Below are 21,604 nucleotides of genomic sequence, written 5' to 3' on the forward strand. Positions count from 1 at the left end.
GATGCGAATTAGTGATGCGAAGTAATGATGTGAAGAAATGATATGAATTCATGACGAAAATTAATACTGGGAACTAATGATGCAAATTAATGATACCTGGGCGGGGTCGACGTCCGCACAGGCCACGCCCACCGTGAGGGCGAGGAGGAGAGCCTTCGTCACCGTCATCTTCATCACCATCGTCTTCGTTGTCGTCTGAGCCGGCGGGGACCCGGCGTCTATTTATTGCCAGGGCTGGGGGAGGAGTTGGCGGGGCCGAAGGTTGTGCAAACATCCTGGTGGATACCAGGGACGTTCCGGAACGGTCAGTGCTCCCAGGGAATTCTGGGAGAGTCTGTCGTGCGTTCTTGGGCCTTGGAATTTTCCAGAACCCCTGGTGCGTGTTTCCAGGATTCCAGAATGTTCTAGAATGCCCAGGGAATGTCCTTGGAATCGCGAGGAATTCTGTGGAATGTTCCGGAATGTTCTAGAACACGTCCAGAGAGCCCGGTGCACGTCCTCGGGGCCTTAGAGTATTCTAGAGCACCTGGTCTTGGAGTGTTCCGGAATACTGGTGGATGACGTAGAATTTTCTAGAATGTTCGTAGGATGCCCTGGACCGCTTGGAGAGTGTCTTTGGGGTCTTGGAATGTTGTAGAATGTTCCAGTATGTTCCAGAGAACCCAGCGAGCGTCCTGGGGGGTCTGAGACCCTCTGCCGATGTGCTGGAAGTTTCCGCAGCCCCGGTGGGCACGGGATGTCACGTCAATGTCCGCAGGGACAGGCCGGCACCAGGACACCCGTCACACCCAGCCGGGAAACTTCTACTCAGACCCGTATCCCAGAATCCCCCCAGACTCACTTGGTGATGTTCTGGTACATTCTAGAACACCTCGGAAAAATTCTAGGGATCCCGGAACATTCTAGAACGTCCTAGAATGTTCCAGAACCTGGATTTTTTATTTTATTTTATTTTTTTTTAGCTTTTTTCGTGCCCAGGCACCCAGACATGACCTTGAGAGCTCCAGGGAGGTCACTGTAGCTTCTGTCTCTCGATGGGAAAAACCGACTTGACCGGTTCTGCGTTGTGTAATCCTCTAATCTGGTTTTCTGCTCCACTCCACGGCTCAGGCTGGCTCTTCTCTCAGGGAGAGGAGGGTCATCAACGTGGCGTGTAGAGCACGCTGGACAAGGCAGATTCATAACTACGAAGTTTGCTCATCTTCTAATACCAAGACCCCCAATATCTCAGTTATTTTTTAATTTTTTTTTTGACAGGCAGTCAGATCCATCGGAAATGCCTTGAAAACATGGTCGTGTATAGACACGTTTGCTTCTTGAAAGGGTTTGCAGCTTCGTCGTCAGTACTGTCTCCTCAGTGACTTTAGAGCAGGAGAGAACAGGACACAGCAGACACTCTGAACAGCAACTTCAGTGAGTGAGTGATGAAGTGCCCAGACGAGGGAGGCGCAGTGGGTGACACGTCGATTCAGAAACGAGAGCAACTAGCCTGGGATTACCATGAGTGTGTTGGCAGAAGAATTAAAACTTGAAATAAGACTCCCGAAACGTACGCACGGTCTTCACCACCTTGAACGAGTCTTGGTTTTTGCTGATAGCCTCTTTTTTTTTTTTGACAGGCAGGAGTGGACAGTGAGAGACAGAGAGACAGAGAGAAAGGTCTTCCTTTGCCGTTGGTTCACCCTCCAATGGCCGCCGCGGCCGGCGCACCGCGCTGATCCGATGGCAGGAGCCAGGTGCCTCTCCTGGTCTCCCATGTGGTGCAGGGCCCAAGCACTTGGGCCATCCTCCACTGCACTCCCTGGTCACAGCAGAGAGCTGGCCTGGAAGAGGGGCAACCGGGACAGAATCCGGTGCCCTGACCGGGACTAAAACCCGGTGTGCCGGCGCCGCAGGTGGAGGATTAGCCTGGTGAGCCGCGGCGCCGGCTTGTATGATTATTTTCATAAACTATGCTTTGAACAGGGACACAAGTGATTGAGCACAAGCCATGCAGTGTCCTCTGAGCCACTCAGTGATAGCTGAGGGTCTCCGTCCTTTATAGACTTCAAGTTGTGAGCCAGGTGTTAGTGTCTGAAGGCACACTACATGAAGAGGTAGGGAGAGATCACCTGTTGTGGGCCACTTTGTAAACCATCTTGAATGTCACACACTTGCCATTAGACCAGATGTGTGCACTGTCTGTTCTTCCCTAGTTTCTGCACCCAGCTGGACTTTCACATTCAGATATGGCGGAGAAACCACTCCCTTAGGATCCACTGAGTGCCCCTGACTGGATCAGGAACTGTCGCAGAGTGACAGGTTCTGGGTCAGTCAGGGGCAGGCAGGAGAGCTAAGGACTTGGGGTTCCTGCCGCAGACTGACAGGTTCCCGGTCCTGTCAGGGGCAGGCAGGGGAGCCAAAGACGGCGTTTCTGGCCCTAGACTGGCAAGCTACCAGTCCCATCAGCGGCAGGCAGGGGAGACAAGGAGGTGGGGTTCTGGCCCCAGACTGACAGGTTCCCAGTTCCATCAAGGGCCGGCAGGGGATCCAAGAGGTGGGGTTGTAGTCTGAGACTGTCCGGTTCTCAGGCCAGAAAGAGGCAGTCAGGGGAGCCAAGGAGGTGGGGTTCTGGCTGCAGAATGACAGGCTCTGGTTCCAGTCAGGGGCAGGCAGGGTAGTGTAAGAGGATGGTGTTCCTGCCACAGACATACCAGTTCCCTGTCTAGTCAGGGACAAGCCGGGGAGCTAAGCATGTGGGGTTCTGGCCGCACATGGACAGGTTCCCGGTCCATATGGCCAGGCAGGGAAGCTAAGGCGTTCTGGCTAAGGTTCTGGCAGCAGCATGACAGGTTCCTGGTCCCATCGCGGGCAGTCAGGGGAGCCAAGGAGGTTGGTTCTGGCCACAGACTGACAGGTTCAGGTCTATCAGGGGCAGGCAGGGGAGCTGAGGACATGGGGATCTGGCCACAGGCTGACAGGTTCCCGTTGCTGTCAGGGCAGCCCAATGAGGTGGGGTTCTGGCTACAGAGTGACAGGTTCCTGGCCCCCTCAGGGAAAGTCAGGGGAGCCACGCAGGTTAGGCTCTGGTCGAGACTGACAGGTTCCGAGTCCCGTCACAGGTAGGCAGGGGAGCCTAAGGAAGCGGGGTTCTGGCCACTGGTGACAGTTGCAGGTCCATCAAGGGTAGGGAGGGGTGCTGATGGGGTGGGGTTCTGGCTGCAGACTCACAAGTTCCTGGTCCAGTCAGGGGCGGGCAGCGTAGCCTACGGAGGTGGGGTTCTGGCCACAGAATGACGACAGGTCTCTGGTCCCATCAGGAGTAGGCAGGGAGCTAAGGACATGGGGTTCCTTCCGCAGACTGACTGACAGATTCCAGGTCCAGTCAGGGGCAGGCAGGGGAGCTAAGGAGTGGAGTTCTGGCCACAGACTGCCAGGTTCCTGGTCCAGTCAGGGACAGTCAGAGGAGCCAAGGAGGTGGGGTTCTGGCCACAGACTGACAGGTTCCCAGTCCAGTCAGGGACAGTCAGAGGAGCCAAGGAGGTGGGGTTCTGGCCACAGACTGACAGGTTCCTGGTCTAGTCAGGGGCAGGCCTGGGAGCTAAGGGGTGGAGTTCTGTCCGCAGACTGAAAGGATCCCAGTCCCATCAGGGGGACTCACTGGAGCCTCAAGGTTGGGGTTCTGGCTGCAGACTGATGGGTTCCCGGTCCCATCAGTGGCAGTCAGGGGAGCCAAGGAGGGTGGTTCTGGCCTCAGAGTGACACGTTTCGGTCCAGTGACGCCAGGAAGGGGAGTTAGCTACGTGTGGTTCTGGCCACAGACTGACAGATTCCTGGTCCAGTATGGTCAGGCAAGGGAGCTAAGGGGGTGGAGTTTTGGCCGCAGACTGACTGGTGCCCGGTCCTGTCAGGAGCACTCAGCAGAGACTAGAGGGTGGGGTTCTGGCTGCAGACTGACAGGTTCCTGCTCCAGTTAGGGGCAAGTCAGGGGAGCAAAGAAGTTAGGGTTCTAGTGGCAGACTGACACATTCCGGGTCCATCTGGGGCGGGAAATGAGCCCAGGAGCTGGGGTTCTAGCCGCAGACTTACAGGTACTGGGTCCAACAGAGGCAGGCAGTGGAGCTAAGGATGTGGGGTTCTGGCTGCACACTGACAGGTTCCCGGTCCAGTCAGGGGCAGGAAGGGCAGCTAAGGACATGGGGTTCTGGCCGCAACTGACAGGTTCCCAGTCCCGTCAAGGGCAGGCAGGGGAGCCAAAGTGGGTGGGGTTCTGGCCACAGACTCACGGGTTCCATTTCCAACAGGGGTAGGCAGTGGAGCTAAGGATGTGGGGTTTGGCTGCACACTGACAGGTTCCTGGTCCAGTCAGGGGCAATAAGGGGAGCTAAGGACATGAAGTCTGCATGCAGACTGACAGGCTCCTGGTCCCCTCAGGGGCAGCCAAAGGAGCTAAGGATGTGGGGTTCTGGCGGCAGACTTACAGGTTCCATGTGCGTGTGGAGTAGGACAGGGAGGCACGGTGGTGAGGTTCTTTCTGCAGACTACAGGTTCCAGGTCTATCAAAGGCGGGCGGGCAGCTAAGGACGTGGGGTTCTGGCCACAGACTGACAGGTTCCCGGTCCTGTCAAGAGCACTCAGTGGAGCCAAGCTGGGTGGGGCTTTGGCTGCAGACTGACAGGTTCCTGGTCCAGTCAGGGGCAGGCAGGGGAGCCTAAGGAGGTGTGGTTCTGGTCACAGTCTGACAGGTTCCTGGTCCTGTCATGGGCAGGCGAGGGAGCTCATGGTGTGGGGTTTGGGCTGCAGACCGACAGTTCCCCTGTCCAGTCAGGGGCAGGCAGGGAACCAAGAGGTGGGTTTCTGGCCGCAGACCAACAGGTTCCCATTCTCATCGGGGGCAGGCAGGGGAGCTAAGCAGGTGCAGTTCTGGCGGCAGACTGACAGGTTCCTGTGCCAGTCAGGGGCGGGCAGGGGAGCCCAGGAGGTGGGGTTCTGGCGGGAGACTGGCAGGTTCCGGGTGCCGTTAGGGGCGTCAGGAGAGCTAAGGGGCTGGGTTTTGATAGCAAACTGACAGATTTCTGGTTCAGTCAGTGGACCCGCGAGGGAGCGAAGGGTGTGGGGTTCTGGCTGCAGACTGACAGGTTCCCTGTCCAGTCAGGGGTACTCAGTGGAGCTTAAGGGGGTGGGGTTATGGTGGCAGACTGACCGGTTCCTGGTCGTGAATGGATAGGCAGGGGAGCTAAGGGGGTGGAGTTCTGAACAGACTGAGGTTTCCTGGTCCCATCAGGGGCAGGCAGGGGAGCTGAGGATGTGGGGTTCTGGCCACAGACTGACGAGATCACAGTCCTCTCAGGGGCATGCTGGGGAACTAACAAGGTGGGGTTCTATGTGCTGACTGACAGGTGTCCGGTCCTGTCAGGGGCACTCAGTGGAGCCTAAGAGGGTGGGGGTTCTGGCTGCAGACTGACAGTATGGACGGCCCAGTATGGACAGGCAGGGGAACTAAGGACCCTGGTTTCCTGCCGCAGCCTGACAGTTCCAAGTACCGTCAGGGGCATGTGGGGAGCTGGCGAGTGGGGGTTCTAGATGCTAGCTAACAGGTTCCTCATCCAGTCAGGGGCATTCAGTGGATCCTAAGGCAGTGGGTTTCTGGCTGCAGACCGAGAGGTTCCCCGTCCCATCAGGGGCAGGCAGGGGAGCTAAGGGGGTGGGGTCCTGGTGGCAGACTGACAGGTTCCCCGTGCAGTCGAGAGCAGGCAGTGGAGCCTCAGGGGGTGGGGTTCTGGGCGCAGAATGACGAGTTCACAGCCAATGGCTCCCCCCGTCTCAGACGCGGGGACCAATCAGACGCTGGGCGGGCGTGTGCTTCCTGTTTCAGCGGCTCGGGGCGGAAGTGGTGTTGAACCGCGATTCCACACAGCTCTCTCCTCTCTTTTCTTTTAAAAAAAAAAGCTCCTTGATCTAATTTTGCTGACCGAAATTATCATTTTGCTTCTATCATCTGTGGGCCATATGTCCTGGTTTCACACCGTCCAGCCACAGTAGGCTTGGACAGGGAGGAGCGGGAAGACTACAACTCCCAAACGGCTCAGCGAGAGCGTCGCTTTGCGTCTGGGCTGGACTCGCCTGGGTGACACGTCGGGCAGCCAATGGCTTCCCCCTGTCTCAGACCCGGGGGCCAATCACAGGCCGGGTTGGTGTGTGCGTCCTGTTTCTGCGACTCGGTGCAGACATGGTCTTGAAAGGAACCCCGTTTCAACACAGATCTTTCCCTTTCTTGGAAAAAAAAAAAAAGGCTCTATGATCTAATTTTCCTGACCTAAGTTATCATTTTTCTTTTATCATCTGTGGGCCATATTCCCTGGTTTCACATTGTCCAGCCACGCTCGGCTTGCACAGAGCGGGGCGGGGAGACTTCCACCTCCCCGAAGCCTCAGCGGCGGCGGCGACGCTCTACGTGTGGGCTGTACTGGCCTGAGTGACAGGTAGCCGACCCAATGGCTTCCCCGGTCTCATACTCCGGACCGCTCAGACGTGGGGTGTGTGTGTGCTTCCTGTTTCGGAGGCGTCTGCTCGGGGCGGAAATGGTGTGGAAAGGAACCGTGTTTCAACCCAGCTGTCTTCTTTCTCTTCTTTGAAAAAAAGCTGTGAGGCCTAATTTTCCTGACCTGAGCTATCATTTTCCTTTTATCATCTGTGGGCCATATTTCCTGGTTTCACATTGCCCAGCCACGCTAGGCTTGAACTGGGCGGAGCGGGGAGACCACAACTCCCCAACGGTTCAGCGAGAGCGTCGCTTTGCGTCTGGGCTGGACTCTCCTGAGTGACAGGTCCGCAAGCCAATGGCTTCACGCGTCTCAGACCCGGGGGCCAATCAGATGCTGGGTGGTTGCGGGCTTCCTGTATCTGCGGCTCCCGACGGACGTGGTCTTGAAACACACCACGTTCAACCCAACTCACTTCTCTCTTTTCTTGAAAATAAAAGCTCTATGATCTAATTTTCCGGACCTAAGTTATCATTTTTCTTTTATCATTTTTGGGCCATCTTTCCTGATTTCAAATGGTGCAGGCACACTTGCCTTGTCTGAACGCAGCCCTGAACTATAGCTGCCAGGAGCGCTAGCGGCGGCGGATGCGGCGCTCTACGACTGGGCTGGGCTCGTACGAGTGACAGGTAGCACAGCCTATGGCTTCTCCGGTCTCAGACTCGGGGACCAATCAGAGGCTGGGGGGACGTGTGCTTCCTGTTTCAGCGGCTCGGGCGGAAGTGGTGCTGAACCGCATTTCACACAGCTCTCTCCTCTCTTTTCTTTTAACAAAAGCTCCTTGATCTAATTTTTCTGACCGAAATTATCATTTTGCTTTTATCATCTGTGGGCCATATGTCCTGGTTTCACACCGTCCAGCCACAGTAGGCTTGGACAGGGAGGAGCGGGAAGACTACAACTCCCAAACGGCTAAGCGAGAGCGTCGCTTTCCGTCTGGGCAGGACTCGCCTGGGTGACACGTCAGGCAGCCAATGGCTTCCCCCTGTCTCAGACCCGGGGGCCAATCACAGGCCGGGTTGGTGTGTGCGTCCTGTTTCTGCGACTCGGGGCAGACATGGTCTTCAAAGGACCCCGTTTCAACCCAGATCTCTCCTTTTCTTGGAAAAAAAAAAATAAAAGCTCTATGATCTAATTTTCCTGACCTAAGTTATCATTTTTCTTTTATCATCTGTGGGCCATATTCCCTGGTTTCACATTGTCCAGCCACGCTCGGCTTGCACAGAGCGGGGCGGGGAGACTTCCAACTCCCCGAAGCCTCAGCGGCGGCGGCGACGCTCTACGTGTGGGCTGTGCTGGCCTGAGTGACAGGTAGCCGACCCAATGGCTTCCCCGGTCTCAGACTCCGAACCGCTCAGACGCGGGGTGGGTGTGTGCTTCCTGTTTCGGAGGCGTCTGCTCGGGGCGGAAATGGTGTGGAAAGGAACCGTGTTTCAACCCAGCTGTCTTCTTTCTCTTCTTTGAAAAAAAGCTCTGAGGCCTAATTTTCCTGACCTAAATGATCATTTTTCGTCTGTCACCTGTGGGCCATATTTCCTGATTTCACATTGTCCAGCCACCCTCTGCTTGGACAGGGTGGACCGGGGAGACTACAACTCCCCAAAGCCTCAGCGGCAGGGCGCTCTGCGGCTGGGCTCGTCTGAGTGACAGGTCGGGCAGCCATTGGCTTCACGCGGTCTCAGACTCCGTTGCCAATCAGATGCTGAGTGGTTGTGTCGCCCTGTTTCTGCGGCTCGGGGCGGAAATGGTGTGGAAAGGAACCGCCTCGAGCCACGCCCCTCGCGGCTCCTGACTGGACGCGGGAAGTGACGTCTGCGCGCACCACGCGGCAGTCGTCCCGCCCATGTCCAGCTCGGACCGGACGGGGCAGCTTCGGGTCTGGGTCCCGCACGTCCCTGGCAGCCCCTGAGCGGGCGCGTACCCGCCTGTCCGTCCGCCAGAACCTCGCCCTGTAGCTTGGCCCTGCCTGCCCTTGTCTGGGAGGAGGAACGCGCAGGAGGAGCCCAGAACCTGTCTTCTGCCACGCTGCCTGCCCGCGCCCAGCACGGGCGGGACAGGCCGGACTGTTCCTCCTCATCCAGCAGAGCCACTCAGGGCCGGGCAGAGGGCGAGGTTCTGAACCTAGACCTGCGCCTCACTCGTCCAGGGAGGCCAGGCAGCCACCGGCGAGGAAGGAGGTGGCGTTCTGAGCGCGCACTGGAAAAAGTCATTAGCGGCAGTGCAGAGGGCGGGAGGAGGCGCCCTCCGGCAGCTTCCGGGTCGCGTTAGGGGCAGCAGGAGCGCTAAGGGGGTGGGGTGCTGGCGGGAGACTGACAGCTTCCCGGTCCAGTCAGGGGCAGAAGGAGCGCCAAGGGGGTGGGGTTTAGGCGGGAGAGTGACAGGATCCCCGTCCAGTCAGGGGCAGAAGGAGAGCCAAGGGGGTGGGGTTTAGGCGGGAGACTGACAGGATCCCCGTCCAGTCAGGGGCAGGCAGCACCGCCAAGGGGGTGGGGTTTAGGAGGGAGACACACAGGATCCCCGTCCAGTCAGGGGCAGAAGGAGCGTCGAGGGGGTGGGGTTCAGGCGGGAGACTGACAGGTTCCCCGTCCAATCAGGGACAGAAGGAGCGCCAAGGGGGTGGGGTGCTGGCGGGAGACTACAGGATCCCGGTCCACTCAGGTGCAGCAGGAGCGCCAAGGGGGTGGGGTTTAGGAGGGAGACTGACAGTTTCCCCGTCCAGTCAGGGGCAGCAGGAGCCCCAAGGGGGTGGGGTGCTGGCGTGAGACTGACAGGATCACGGTCCATTCAGTGGCAGGCAGCACCGCCTAGAGGGTGGGGTTTAGGCGGGAGACTGACAGGTTCCCCGTCCAGTCAGGGGCAGAAGGAGCGCCAAGGGGGTGGGGTGCTGTCGGGAGACTGACAGGATCACGGTCCAGTCAGGGGCAGGCAGCACCGCCAAGGGGGTGGAGTGTAGGCGGGAGACTGACAGGTTCCCCATCCATTTAGCGGTAGAAATAGCACCAAGAGGGTGTGGTTTAGGCGGGAGACTGACAGGTTCCCCGTCCAGTCAGGGGCAGGCATGCGAACGCTAAAGGGGTGAGGTTTAGGCGGGAGACTGACAGGTTCCCCGTCCAGTCAGGGGCAGAAGGAGCACCGAGGGGGTGGGGCTTACAGGGATACTGATAGGAACCCCGTCCAATCAGGGGCAGGCATTGAGCCTAAAGGGGTGGGTTTCTGGCGGGAGACTGACAGGTTCCCGGTCCAGGCAGGGGCAGGCAGGGGAGCTAAGGGTGTGGGCTTCTGGCGGGAGACTGACAGGTTCCCCGTCCAGTCAGGGGCAGAAGGAGCGCCGAGGGGCTGGGGTTTAGGCGGGAGACTGACAGGATCCCGGTCCAATCAGGGCCAGGCAGGGGAGCTAAGGGGGTGGGTTTCTGGCGGGAGACTGACAGGTTCCCGGTCCAGGCAGGGTCAGGCAGGGGAGCTAAGGGGGTGGGGTTCTGGCGAGAGACTGACAGGTTCCCGGTCCAGGCAGGGGCAGGCAGGGGAGCTAGGGATGCGGGGTTCTGGTTGACGACGGGCAGCTTTTGGTCCGAGTCAGGAGCTGGCAGGGGAGCCAAGGAGGTGGGGTTCTGGCGGGAGACTGACAGGGTCCCGTCCAGTCTGGGGCAGGCAGGACCGCCAAGGGGGTGGGGTTCTGGCAGCAGAGTGACAGTTTCCCGGTGCAGTTGTGGGCCAGCAGGGGAGCTAAGGCCTTGGGGTTTGGGCGCAGACTGACAGGTTCCTGGTCCAGTCAGGGGCAGGAAGGGGACCCAAGGAGGTGGGGTTCTGGTGGGAGACTGACAGGATCCCCGTCCAGTCAGGGGAAGAAGGAACGCCGAGGGGGTGGGCTTTAGGCAGGAGACTGACAGGTTCCCCGTCCAGTCAGGGGCAGAAGGAGCGCCAAGGGGGTGTGGTTTGAGCGGCAGACTGACAGGATCCCGGTCCAGTCAGGGGCAGGCAGCACCGCCAAGGGGGTGGGGTTTAGGCGGAAGACTGACAGGTTCCCCGTCCAGTCAGGGGCAGAAATAGCGCCAAGAGGGTGGGGTTTAGGCGGGAGACTGACAGGTTCCCCATCCATTCAGGGGCATGCAGGGGAACGCTAAAGGGGTGGGTTTCTGGCGGGAGACTGATAGGTTCCCCGTCCAGTCAGGGGCAGAAGGAGCGCCAAGGGGGTGGGGTGCTGGCGGGAGACTGACAGGATCCCGGTCCAATCAGGGGCAGGCAGTAGAGCCTAAAGGGGTGGGTTTCTGGCGGGAGACTGACAGGTTCCCGGTCCAGGCAGGGGCAGGCAGGGGAGCTAAGGGGGTGGGTTTCTGGCGGGAGACTGACAGGTTCCCCGTCCAATCAGGGGCAGAAGGAGCGCCAAGGGGGTGGGGTTTAGGCGGGAGACTGACAGGTTCCCCGTCCAGTCAGGGGCAGAAGGAGCGCCAAGGGGGTGGGGTTTAGGCGGGAGACTGACAGGTTTCCCGTCCGGTCAGGGGCAGAAATAGCGCCAAGAGGGTGCGGTTTCTGGCGGGAGACTGACAGGTTCCCCGTCCACTCAGGGGCAGAAGGAGCGCCGAGGGGCTGGGGTTTAGGCGGGTGACTGACATGATCCCGGTCCAATCAGGGGCAGGCAGGGGAGCTAAGGGGGTGGGTTTCTGGCGGGAGACTGACAGGTTCCCGGTCCAGGCAGGGGCAGGCAGGGGAGCTAGGGATGCGGGGTTCTGGTTGACGACGGGCAGCTTTTGGTCCGAGTCAGGAGCTGGCAGGGGAGCCAAGGAGGTGGGGTTCTGGCGGGAGACTGACAGGGTCCCGTCCAGTCTGGGGCAGGCAGGACCGCCAAGGGGGTGGGGTTCTGGCGGCAGAGTGACAGTTTCCCGGTGCAGTTGTGGGCCGGCAGGGGAGCTAAGACCTTGGGGTTTGGGCGCAGACTGACAGCTTCCTGGTCCAGTCAGGGTCAGGAAGGGGAACCAAGGAGGTGGGGTTCTGGCGGGAGACTGACAGGTTGCGGGTCCATCAGGGGCAGGCAAGGGAGCTAAGAACATGGGGTTATGACTGAAGATTGACAGGGTCCGGTCTAGTAAGGCCAGGCAGGGGAACAAAGGAGATATGGTTCTGACTGCAGACTTACATGTTCCTGCTCCTTATGGCCTGGCAGGGAGGCTAAGAGTGTGGGGTTCTGGCCTCAGACTCACAGGTTCCTGATCCACTCATGGGCAGGCAGGGGAGCAAAAAGTTGGTGTGATGGCCACAGACAGACAGGTTTCCAGTCCCATCAGGAGCAGTCTGCAGACCTAAGGATGTGGGGTTCCTGTTACAGATTGACATGTACAGTCAATGCTACTCAGCACAGCCACAGGAAGTTGGGTTCTGGGCACAGGCTGTCAGGTCTAGGTACCATCAGGGCCACACAGGGCAGCCTCAGGGAGTGAGGTCCTGGCAGCAGACTGACAGGTTCCCGGTGAAGTCAAGGAAGTGGATTCTGGCTTCAGTACAGTAGAGATTGCTGAACAAAGTAACTCCCTGCATCCAAAGCTTCTGTGCTGTAAGCCCCCCTGTGACTCCCTGTATCCAAAGCTTCCATGTTGTATGTAACTCCGTTTTCCTGCTGATGTAGCCCTTTTTCCCTTTAAAAACTCTCCCTAAGAAAGATCGGGGCCTCACTCCTTCCTCTGCTGTGCTGGTTGGTTGGATGGGGTCCCTGTCGCGGCTTGTACTCCTGAATAAACCTTGCTTTTGCAGTTCGGTGTGATCGACACTCTGGGGGTCTCTGCAGGGATCTAATGATCTGGGCACAGCATACTTTTTGGTACCCAGCAGTTGAATTATTAATAAAGACCCTCCACGACATTGAGAAACTGAGGACTGGATGACTTCAATGCTGAACATGATCCAAAGAAAAATTGATTCCAATTGTTCTCAAGCTTTTGAAAACATGGATATTATCCCAGACTCCTTTTATGAGGCCAGCATCACCTAATTCTAAAACCAGAAAAAGATACAATAAGGAAAGATAATTATAGAGCAATGTCTGATGAATATAGATGCAAAAGTCCTCAACAAAGTACGATATAATTAAATCCAACAATGTATCAGCAAGAATGTGCATCAGGACCAAGTCAAATTTATTCCTGGCATGCAGGAATCATTCAACTTATGAAAGTTTAGTAAAGAATGTAGCTAGAAAGAAGGGAAAACTTCTAATTTAGGCATTTTATCCATTTTATTTAACCAAAATATTTGCTGCGACAAGACTTTGCAACATGTGTATTGTGTAAATTATCTGTGAATGTTTTATTTTAACTTGTTTTGCAGGGAGGAAAACCAACATTAGGCAGAAAGTCATATTTGCATTGCTAAGAGACAAGTCCTCTTATGATGTCACAGTAACTCAGGACCATGGTGATGGCTGACATCAGCTAGTCTTGTGTAAGTCTACTAAAGCAACATTTGAGGCCTCAGTTCTCAAAACCAGGCAGAAGCCAAAGAAAAATTTATTTGAGATGGCCCAGGTTCCCTCAGAAGTTCAAGGTGTCTCTCCTCAGAGTGGAACAACTGATTCAGAAAACACCACTGAAGCTCCAGGCTGGTATCCCACAATTGATAATGACTTGGATTTAAGGTCTGTAGTTGAAGAAAATGCCTTTCAAGCTTTATCTGAAGGACCCTTGATAAAAAGACCACGCTATACACTTTGTATGTCTGACACCCCAGAAGGGAATGATTTTGTTTCTCTGACCTTTCCTGTAAAACTTTGGAAGATAGTTGAAAGTGATCAATTTAAGTCAATTTGGTGGGACGAAAATGGGACTTCTATTGTGATAAATGAAGAATACTTTAAGAAAGAAGTGTTGGAAAGAAAGACCCCTTTTAAGATATTTGAAACAGACAGCATGAAAAGTTTAGTTCGACAGCTTAACCTTTATGGATTTAGAAAAATACGACAAGATTTCCAAAGCTCTGCATCCCTGACTGACTTTCTGGAAGAAGAAAACAACATACCTGTTTTTAGCAAGGTATTCAACATATTCACTTACAACTAATGTAGGCATCACAACTAAGTTTAGTTTGTACCTCACTTAATATATTTATTTATGGAGTAAGACACAAAGTTTAAAATTAGCTGGATCAACATTAAATTTTTATGAGAAGAAAGTTTGAAATTCAAAAATATAAGCAATGTTACTAGTTATTTTGAATCTTATCAGTGAGCTCCACACAAAGAAGTTAAGGTCAGTTTAGTGGAACGGTTATCATATTTAAATGTTTGCTAACTTTTACATTTAGGAATAATCAAGTTTTATTTGTTGTAATTATGTTGAACCTGATATTTTAGATTTTATAATTTTATCTATTCATTTATTCATAGATTGCATATATTCATATATATTAATTTGTGACTCTTGGTTTGAAGTATCACTAAATGCTTTCTCCTTTGGTTTCAGTTACTGTTCTATCAGAATCCAAATTTTAAGCGAGGATGTCCCCAACTTCTAGTAAGAATGAAGCGCAGAGTTGGGATTAAACACACATCTCCACCATCTGCTTCTTTAGTTCACAATCTTGACAAGACATACCACAGTGCAGGCGAGTATGTGCATACTCAAAATCCTAGCTCATCTACAGAAACTAATGAAGAAAGGTTACTTTCAACTTCTACAAATTTAAATGTGCCTCCTACTAGCCACAGAATTGCTAATTCAAATGATCCAGTGACAAGTAATATTTTGACTCCATCATCAACTTTAATTGCACCATCAGTACAATTTGTAACAAATCAACATGCTCTTTTAAATCAAATGACCACTTCTCATAGGCATTCATATAGCACCTACTCTCAAGCACATGGCCATATCCTGAATGTTGTGACAACTACAACTTCTATTTCCCAATTTCAAATATTGTCTCCTGTACAGAATAATTATTTTGGACTGATGGCAAACCGTCCTGTTTTTGCACCTAGACATCCTTCTTTAGCAACAATTGTGGGTCCTTTTTCTAGCACGTTAACAGCAAGCAATCCATGGTTCACTATGCCAATGATAGCTAGTAGAACTGCTGCCTCCCCGCCAATGTCAACTAATCAACCATCCTCAATATACCAATATCCTAATTTTAACTGACCTTCGACTAAATGAAAATTAGACACGGAAAGGTGTTATGTTCATCAGTTCTGAAAAAATAACTGAAATTCTATTACTTGAACAATAAAATGACATGTTCAACTTTATGATTTTTTTTCTTTTCAAAATATAGTTTTATAGTAAATATTTTATATTGACAGGAGGCTAGTCTGCTATTAGTTGTATAGTTTATGAAGTTCCAGTCATTTGATATGAAACTTCACATTGAATATTTGAAAGTTAACTTTATTTCATTTTATATTTTATAAAGAAATGTATTAATACATTGCATTCTCAGGGTCAAAGCAAATGCATTAATAATTGCTAGAACATAATTCTATTCAATTTTTTTAAGTTAGTCTGTTTTTTTGTAGCTTTTATTTAATCAATATAAATTTCCCAAGTACAGCGTATGGATTACAATGGCTTCCCCCCCATAACATCCCTCCCACCCGCAACCCTCCCCTTTCTCTCTCCCTCTCCCCTTCCATTCACATCAAGATTCATTTTCAATTCTCTTTATATACAGAAGATCAGTTTAGCATACATTAAGTAAAGATTTCAGGCCAGCGCCGCGGCTCACTAGGCTAATCCTCCGCCTAGCAGCGCCGGCACACCGGGTTCTAGTCCCGGTCAGGGCGCCGGATTCTGTCCCGGTTGCCCCTCTTCCGGGCCAGCTCTCTGCTGTGGCCAGGGAGTGCAGTGGAGGATGGCCCAGGTGCTTGGGCCCTGCACCCCATGGGAGACCAGGAAAAGTATCTGGCTCCTGGCTCCTGCCATCGGATCAGCGCGGTGCGCCGGCCGCAGCGCGCCGGCCGCGGCGGCCATTGGAGGGTGAACCAACGGCAAAGGAAGACCTTTCTCTCTATCTCTCTCTCTCACTGTCCACTCTGCCTGTCAAAAAAAAAAAATTAAAAAAAAAAGATTTCAATAGTTTGCTCCCACACAGAAACATAAAGTGAAAAATACTGTTTGAGTATTAGTTATAGCATTAAATCTCAATGTACAGCACACCAAGGACAGAGATCCTACATGAGGAGTAAGTGCACAGTGACTCCTGTTGTTGACTTAACAAATTGACACTCCTGTTTATGGTATCAGTAATCACCCTAGGCTCTAGTCATGAGTCGCCAAGGCTATGGAAGCCTTTTGAGTTTGCCGACTTCGATCTTGTTCGGACAGGGTCATAGTCAAAGTGGAAGTTCTCTCCTCCCTTCAGAGAAAGGTACCTCCTTCTTTGATGGCCCATTCTTTCCACTGGGATCTCACTCACAGAGATCTTTCATTTAGGTGTTTTTTTTTTTTTCCAGAGTGTCTTGGCTTTCCATGCCTGAAATACTCTCATGGGCTCTTCAGCCAGATCTGAATGCCTTAAGGGCTGATTCTGAGGCCAGAGTGCTGTTAGGACATCTGCCATTCTATGAGTCTGCTGTGTATCCCGCTCCCCACATTGGATGGTTCTCTCCCTTTTTGATTATATCAGTTAGTATTAGCAGACACTAGTCTTGTTTGTGTGATCCCTTTGACTCTTAGACCTATCAGTGTGATCAATTGTGAACTGAAATTGATCACCGGGACTAGTGAGATGGCATTGGTACATGCCACCTTGATGGGATTGAATTGGAATCCCCTGGTATGTTTCTAACTCTACCGTTTGAGGTAAGTCAGCTTGAGCATGTCCCGAATTGCACATCTCTTCCCTCTCTTATTCCCACTCTTATGTTTAACAGGGATCACTTTTCAGTTAAGTTTCAGCACTTAAGAAGAATTGTGTGTTAATTACAGAATTCAACCAATAGTAATAGAACAAGAAAAGAAAAAATACTAAAATGGATAAAGTATTACATTGTACATCAACAGTCAGGACAAGAGCTGATCAAGTCACCGTTTCTCACAGTGTCCATTTCACTTCAACAGGTTTCCTCTTTGGTGCTCAGTCAGTTGTCACCGATCAGGGAGAACATATGATATTTGTCCCTTTGGGACTGGCCTATTTCACTCAGCATGATGTTTTCAAGGTTTCTCCATCTTGTTGCAAATGACTGGGTTTCATTGTTTTTGACTGCTGTATAGTATTCTATAGAGTACATGTCCCATAATTTCTTTATCCAGTCTACTGTTGATGGGCATTTGGGTTGGTTCCAGGTCTTAGCTATTGTGAATTGAGCTGCACTAAACATTAATGTGCAGACAGCTTGTTTGTTTGCCAATTTAATTTCCTTTGGGTAAATTCCAAGGAGTGGGATGGCTGGGTTGTATGGTAAGGTTATATTCAGGTTTCTGAGGAATCTCCAGACTGACTTCCATAGTGGCTTGACCAGTTTGCATTCCCACCAACAGTGGGTTAGTGCCCCTTTTTCCCCACATCCTCGCCAGCATCTGTTGTTGGTAGATTTCTGAATGTGAGCCATTCTAACTGGGGTGAGGTGAAACCTCATTGTGGTTTTGATTTGCATTTCCCTGAGTGCTAGTGATCCTGAACATTTAGGTTTTCTGTCTTCCTGGTTCAATTTAGGTAGATTGTATGTGTCCAGGAATCTCTCCATTTCTGATAGATTTCCCTGTTTGCTGGCATACAAGTCTGTGAGTCTAATTGGAGATCCTCTGAGAGTAATCTGACGTTTCTCTCTTGCACATTTTAGGATCTTTTCTTTATGTTTCACTGTGGTGAGTTTAATTACCACGTGTCGTGGTGAGGATCTCTTTTGGTCATGTTTATTGGGGGTTCTATGAGCTTCCTGTACTAGGATGTCTCTGTCCTTCTCCACACCCATAAAGTTCTCTGCTAGTATCTCACTAAAAAGGCCTTCTAATCCTTTCTCTCTCTCCATGCCTTCAGGAACTCCTAGAACTCGAATGTTGGTTTTTTCAATAGTATCCTGTAGATTCCCAACAATATTTTTTAGATTTCTAATTTCCTCTTCTTTTCTTTGGTTTGACTGTATGTTTTCCTGTGCTCTGTCTTCTAAGCCCAATATTCTCTCTTCTGTTTCACTGACTCTGTTTTTAAGGCTTTCTAATGTGTTTGTCATTTGATCTATTGAGCTCTTCATTTCATTTTGGTTTCGCCTCACTATCACACTTTCCTGTTCTACTAGTTTCTGTGTTTCATTTTGATTCTTCCTTAAAATTTCATTTTCATGAGAGAGATTTTCAATCCTGTCCAGTAAGGATTTCTGTAGTTCAAGGATTTGCTTTTGAAAACTTCTAAATGTTCTTATCATAAATTTTTTGAAATCTCTATCTTTCATTTCTTCTATCTCATCATCTTCATAATCTTGAATTGGGGTGTCTTGTTCATTTTGGGGGTGCCATAATGTCTTCCTTGATCTTGTTTCCTCGGTTTCTGCATTTGTTGCTTGGCATTGTGGATACTCTTTGGATGCTTCTTCCCTTGCTGTGGTGTTTTTTTCTTGTTATACTATGACTGTATTAAGTGGACTGTCTGCTTTTGATGGAGCCTTAGAGGCTTGAGATGGGTGTGGCCTGAGAGCCTGTTTGGTTCCTCAGGGTTAAGGGTATGCCAAAGGTGACACTCCCAGGTTAGGCATGGTAAATCTCTCTCTTTTTTTATTTATTATTTTTTTATTCAGAAGGGAAGTAATGCTGCACAGCTAAGCAGAATTGAAGGTAGTCAGCGTCCAATCTCTGGCTCCTGTGGGTATAACATTCATCTGCTCTTTCCCAAGGACCACACAGGTAATCAGTAGAGGGATTTGTCTGTGGAGAAAATCCTGAACAATCATACAACATTGAGTGGGAGAGAGGACCATCAGTACACACGGGTTGGGAGTAGAGCCACTGATGTTAGAGTAGAGGCTGTGATTACAAAGGAATGAGGCCCCAAGTGGGCTAGACAGGGTCTAGAAGAGTTACTAGTGGAGGACCTAAGGAAGCTGCTGTCTAAGCCACAAATAAGTTCTCTGATTGAGAGGCAAATAGAACCTGACAGAAGGGGCTTGATAATCTGCTGGGCTTTATGGTCCTGTCAGTTATGAGGCCCAGACTCATCTATCTCTTTACATGGGGTACATTTTAAGAGAGGTGTGAACCTCCTTGGGGAAGGCACCCTGTTGACTTCCATTACCAGCTGGCCTGGGAGGAGAGTTGGCCAGGTAAAGGCAGATGGCATCTCCAACAGGAAATTTACAGTTCTGCCTGTAATGTTGCAGACCCTGCTTGGCCACCCCTTCAGCAGCAGTGGTCACCTTGGAAGCTGGGCTGAGTGAAAGACTTTTCAGCTTAGAGCCAATAAGATCCATGACTCTCACCTGGGTATCCTTCAACTCCAGGGCAGGTCCATTTCCAGTGATCCAACTCTTGGCTGGCAGAGCTGCCAGGGCTCTTAATGAGCTGATTTCTATTAAAGTCCAGGCTTACCTCATTGAAAGCCACTGTGGTGGGCCGGCGCCGCGGCTCACTAGGCTAATCCTTCGCCTTGCAGCACTGGAACACCGGGTTCTAGTCCTGGTCGGGGCGCCAGATTCTGTCCCAGTTGCCCCTCTTCCAGGCCAGCTCTCTGCTGTGGCCAGGGAGTGCAGTGGAGGATGGCCGAAGTGCCTGGGCCCTGCACCCCATGGGAGACCAGGAGAAGTACCTGGCTCCTGCCATTGGATCAGCGCGGTGCACCAGCCACGGCGGCCATCTTGGAGGGTGAACCAACGGCAAAAGGAAGACCTTTCTCTCTGTCTCTCTCTCTCACTGCCCACGCTGCCTGTCAAAAGAAGAAGAAGAAGAAGAAGAAGAAGAAGAAGAAGAAGAAGAAGAAGAAGAAGAAGAAGAAGAAAGAAAGAAAGCCACTGCAGTGGACTGGCCTGTTGGGTCTCTAATGGCAGATCACTGTACAGAGCTACATTTAATAGGCCTTCCACCCATCTTTACATTGCTTCTGAAGCCTAGCTCTCTTCCTTCCAGTTTTTGTTAAACCAGGCCAGAGGATGCAAGTCAAAGGGGGTGCTCAAGTCCCATCTCAAATCTGTAATTTACAGTCTGTAATTACAGACATGTTCTGATAAAGGTTTATTTCATGCCCATGAGGAAAGCTATGTCCTTACTTTACAACCTTTCTGGTCTGAAAGGGAGATTTTGACTGTTTACTGTGCTGATGGCAAAGTAATCCAAGCGATAAAATTATAATTTAAGCTTTAATTTTGGGTATGCTGTTACAGAATATATTTGCCATCCCTTTTATTATATGTAAAGATCAAATCGTGCATCCTAGAGAGTCCTTCAGTATAGTCAGTTTCCTACCTTGAAGAGAATAGAGAAATAAGGGAGCAAGTCCCAGATCACTTGCTGATGGTAACAATATCAAATGAAAACTTCTATACATTTTAATGATACTTGTATTTGGAAACATCTCTTAAATATCTAACATGGTATAGCTTTTTTAGCCAGTAAATTCAAGCACAAACATATAAAAATGGTGGGGGCTGGCACTGTGGCACAGTGAGTTAAAGCCTTGGCCTGCAGTGCTGGTATCCCACCAGTTCATGTCCTGGCTGCTCCTCTTCTGATCCAGCTCTCTGCTGTGGCCTGGGAAAGCAGTAGAAGTTGGCCCAAGTCCTTGGGCCCCTGCACCCACGTGGGAGACCTGGAAGAGGCTCCTGGCTCCTGGCTTTGGATGGGCGCAGCTCTGGCTGTTGCAGCCATCTGGGGAGTGATGCAGTGGGTAGAAGACCCTCTCTCTGTCACTACCTCTCTCTGTAACTCTTTCAAATAAATAAAATAAATCTTAAAAAAAAAAAAAACTGTGTTAGTTTCTTTCTACCACCAAGTTTAAAACATCTGATCCAGACTCAGGTCACATGAATCAAAATGTATCTGATTAATTTAGCAGTTTAAACTTATGAGCAATCTTTTATCTATAAGCCAATTAAAACAGAGTTCTTAATCAATTATCCCATGTAGACAAACAATATGTACACACATGTAACATAACATACAAGATAGGACAATAAAGCAGCTTCAGTAATAGCTTCTTAAACTCTTTGTTTTTTAAATTACTAATTGATTCAAATTACTTTCTGCTCTAAGTAGCCTGTATTAACCATGCTTTCTCTGAATTGGAACCTGTAGTGCATTATTGGCTTCATCTGTTTACAGAACCATCCCATAGTACTGAATACAATAGAAGTAACTGGAAAAAGTCCATCAGAAGCTATGGGAGGGCAGCTAAACACAGAATCAACAATGTTTTAGTTTCATGAGCAGAAAATCTGATATATAAAACTGTGGATGACAAGACTTCAAATAGCCATGTTTAAAATTATAAACACATCAACCAACAAGAGGCACTTGCTAACTCCACACAGTATTTTCAAAAGCACCTGTAGGATTTTAGAAAGCATCTAATCCTTTTAGACCTCAGGGCCTTTCTCATTAAGATGACCATTAATTTAGTAACACAAGATCATTAAACTTTTTAACATTCAGACATTTATATCAGTAGCATTTTATATTATAAAACTTAAAATTTAGCACCACTTCACATCTTGACAGTACTTCTAATATAATCCAAATAGCCTGATTAGTTGTGTCTCTCTATGATGAGACATATGTCTTTGAAATTTCCAGGAGCACATCTGGAATTGTCAAAGTGTAAATTTTTGGAATTTTGATTTTTTGAATGACTGTCAAGGATGTCAAGAAAGCTCAAAATCTAAAATATCTGGTTGAAATAAAATTCTTTAACATCATGACATTATATAGACCAAATCTGATCCTTGTTACAAGGTGACTATTCAAATGCTTGGAAAAAAAAAAGCACATATTTAAATAACCCACAGCTCTAAATAAAAACTCAGCTATTTTTAAATAATTAGGATTTAACAGAGACATCAAGGGAACATAATAGATAGCTTTAACTCACTGCTTTAAGAATCATATCCTGGCTGGCACCGCGGCTCACTAGGCTAATCCTCCGCCTAGCGGCGCCGGCACACCGGGTTCTAGTCCCGG

At 50.7% G+C, this 21,604-nt stretch overlaps 1 protein-coding gene across 1 annotated transcript; it reads left to right on the plus strand.

Moving 5' to 3' along the window:
- The first annotated feature begins 13,024 nt into the window (after positions 1–13,024).
- On the plus strand, positions 13,025–18,642 carry LOC149119102 (heat shock transcription factor, Y-linked-like). Its single transcript, XM_089325261.1, has 3 exons — positions 13,025–13,537; positions 13,967–14,470; positions 18,637–18,642. The coding sequence occupies exons 1-3, from the start codon at positions 13,025–13,027 to the stop codon at positions 18,640–18,642; spliced, it is 1,023 nt and encodes a 340-aa protein (XP_089181387.1).
- Positions 18,643–21,604: the final 2,962 nt, after the last annotated feature.

The sequence above is a fragment of the Oryctolagus cuniculus genome, chromosome Y (genome assembly GCF_051225735.1).
Source record: "Oryctolagus cuniculus isolate XC-2025 breed Fujian yellow rabbit chromosome Y, ASM5122573v1, whole genome shotgun sequence".
Taxonomy (NCBI): Eukaryota; Metazoa; Chordata; class Mammalia; order Lagomorpha; family Leporidae; genus Oryctolagus; species Oryctolagus cuniculus.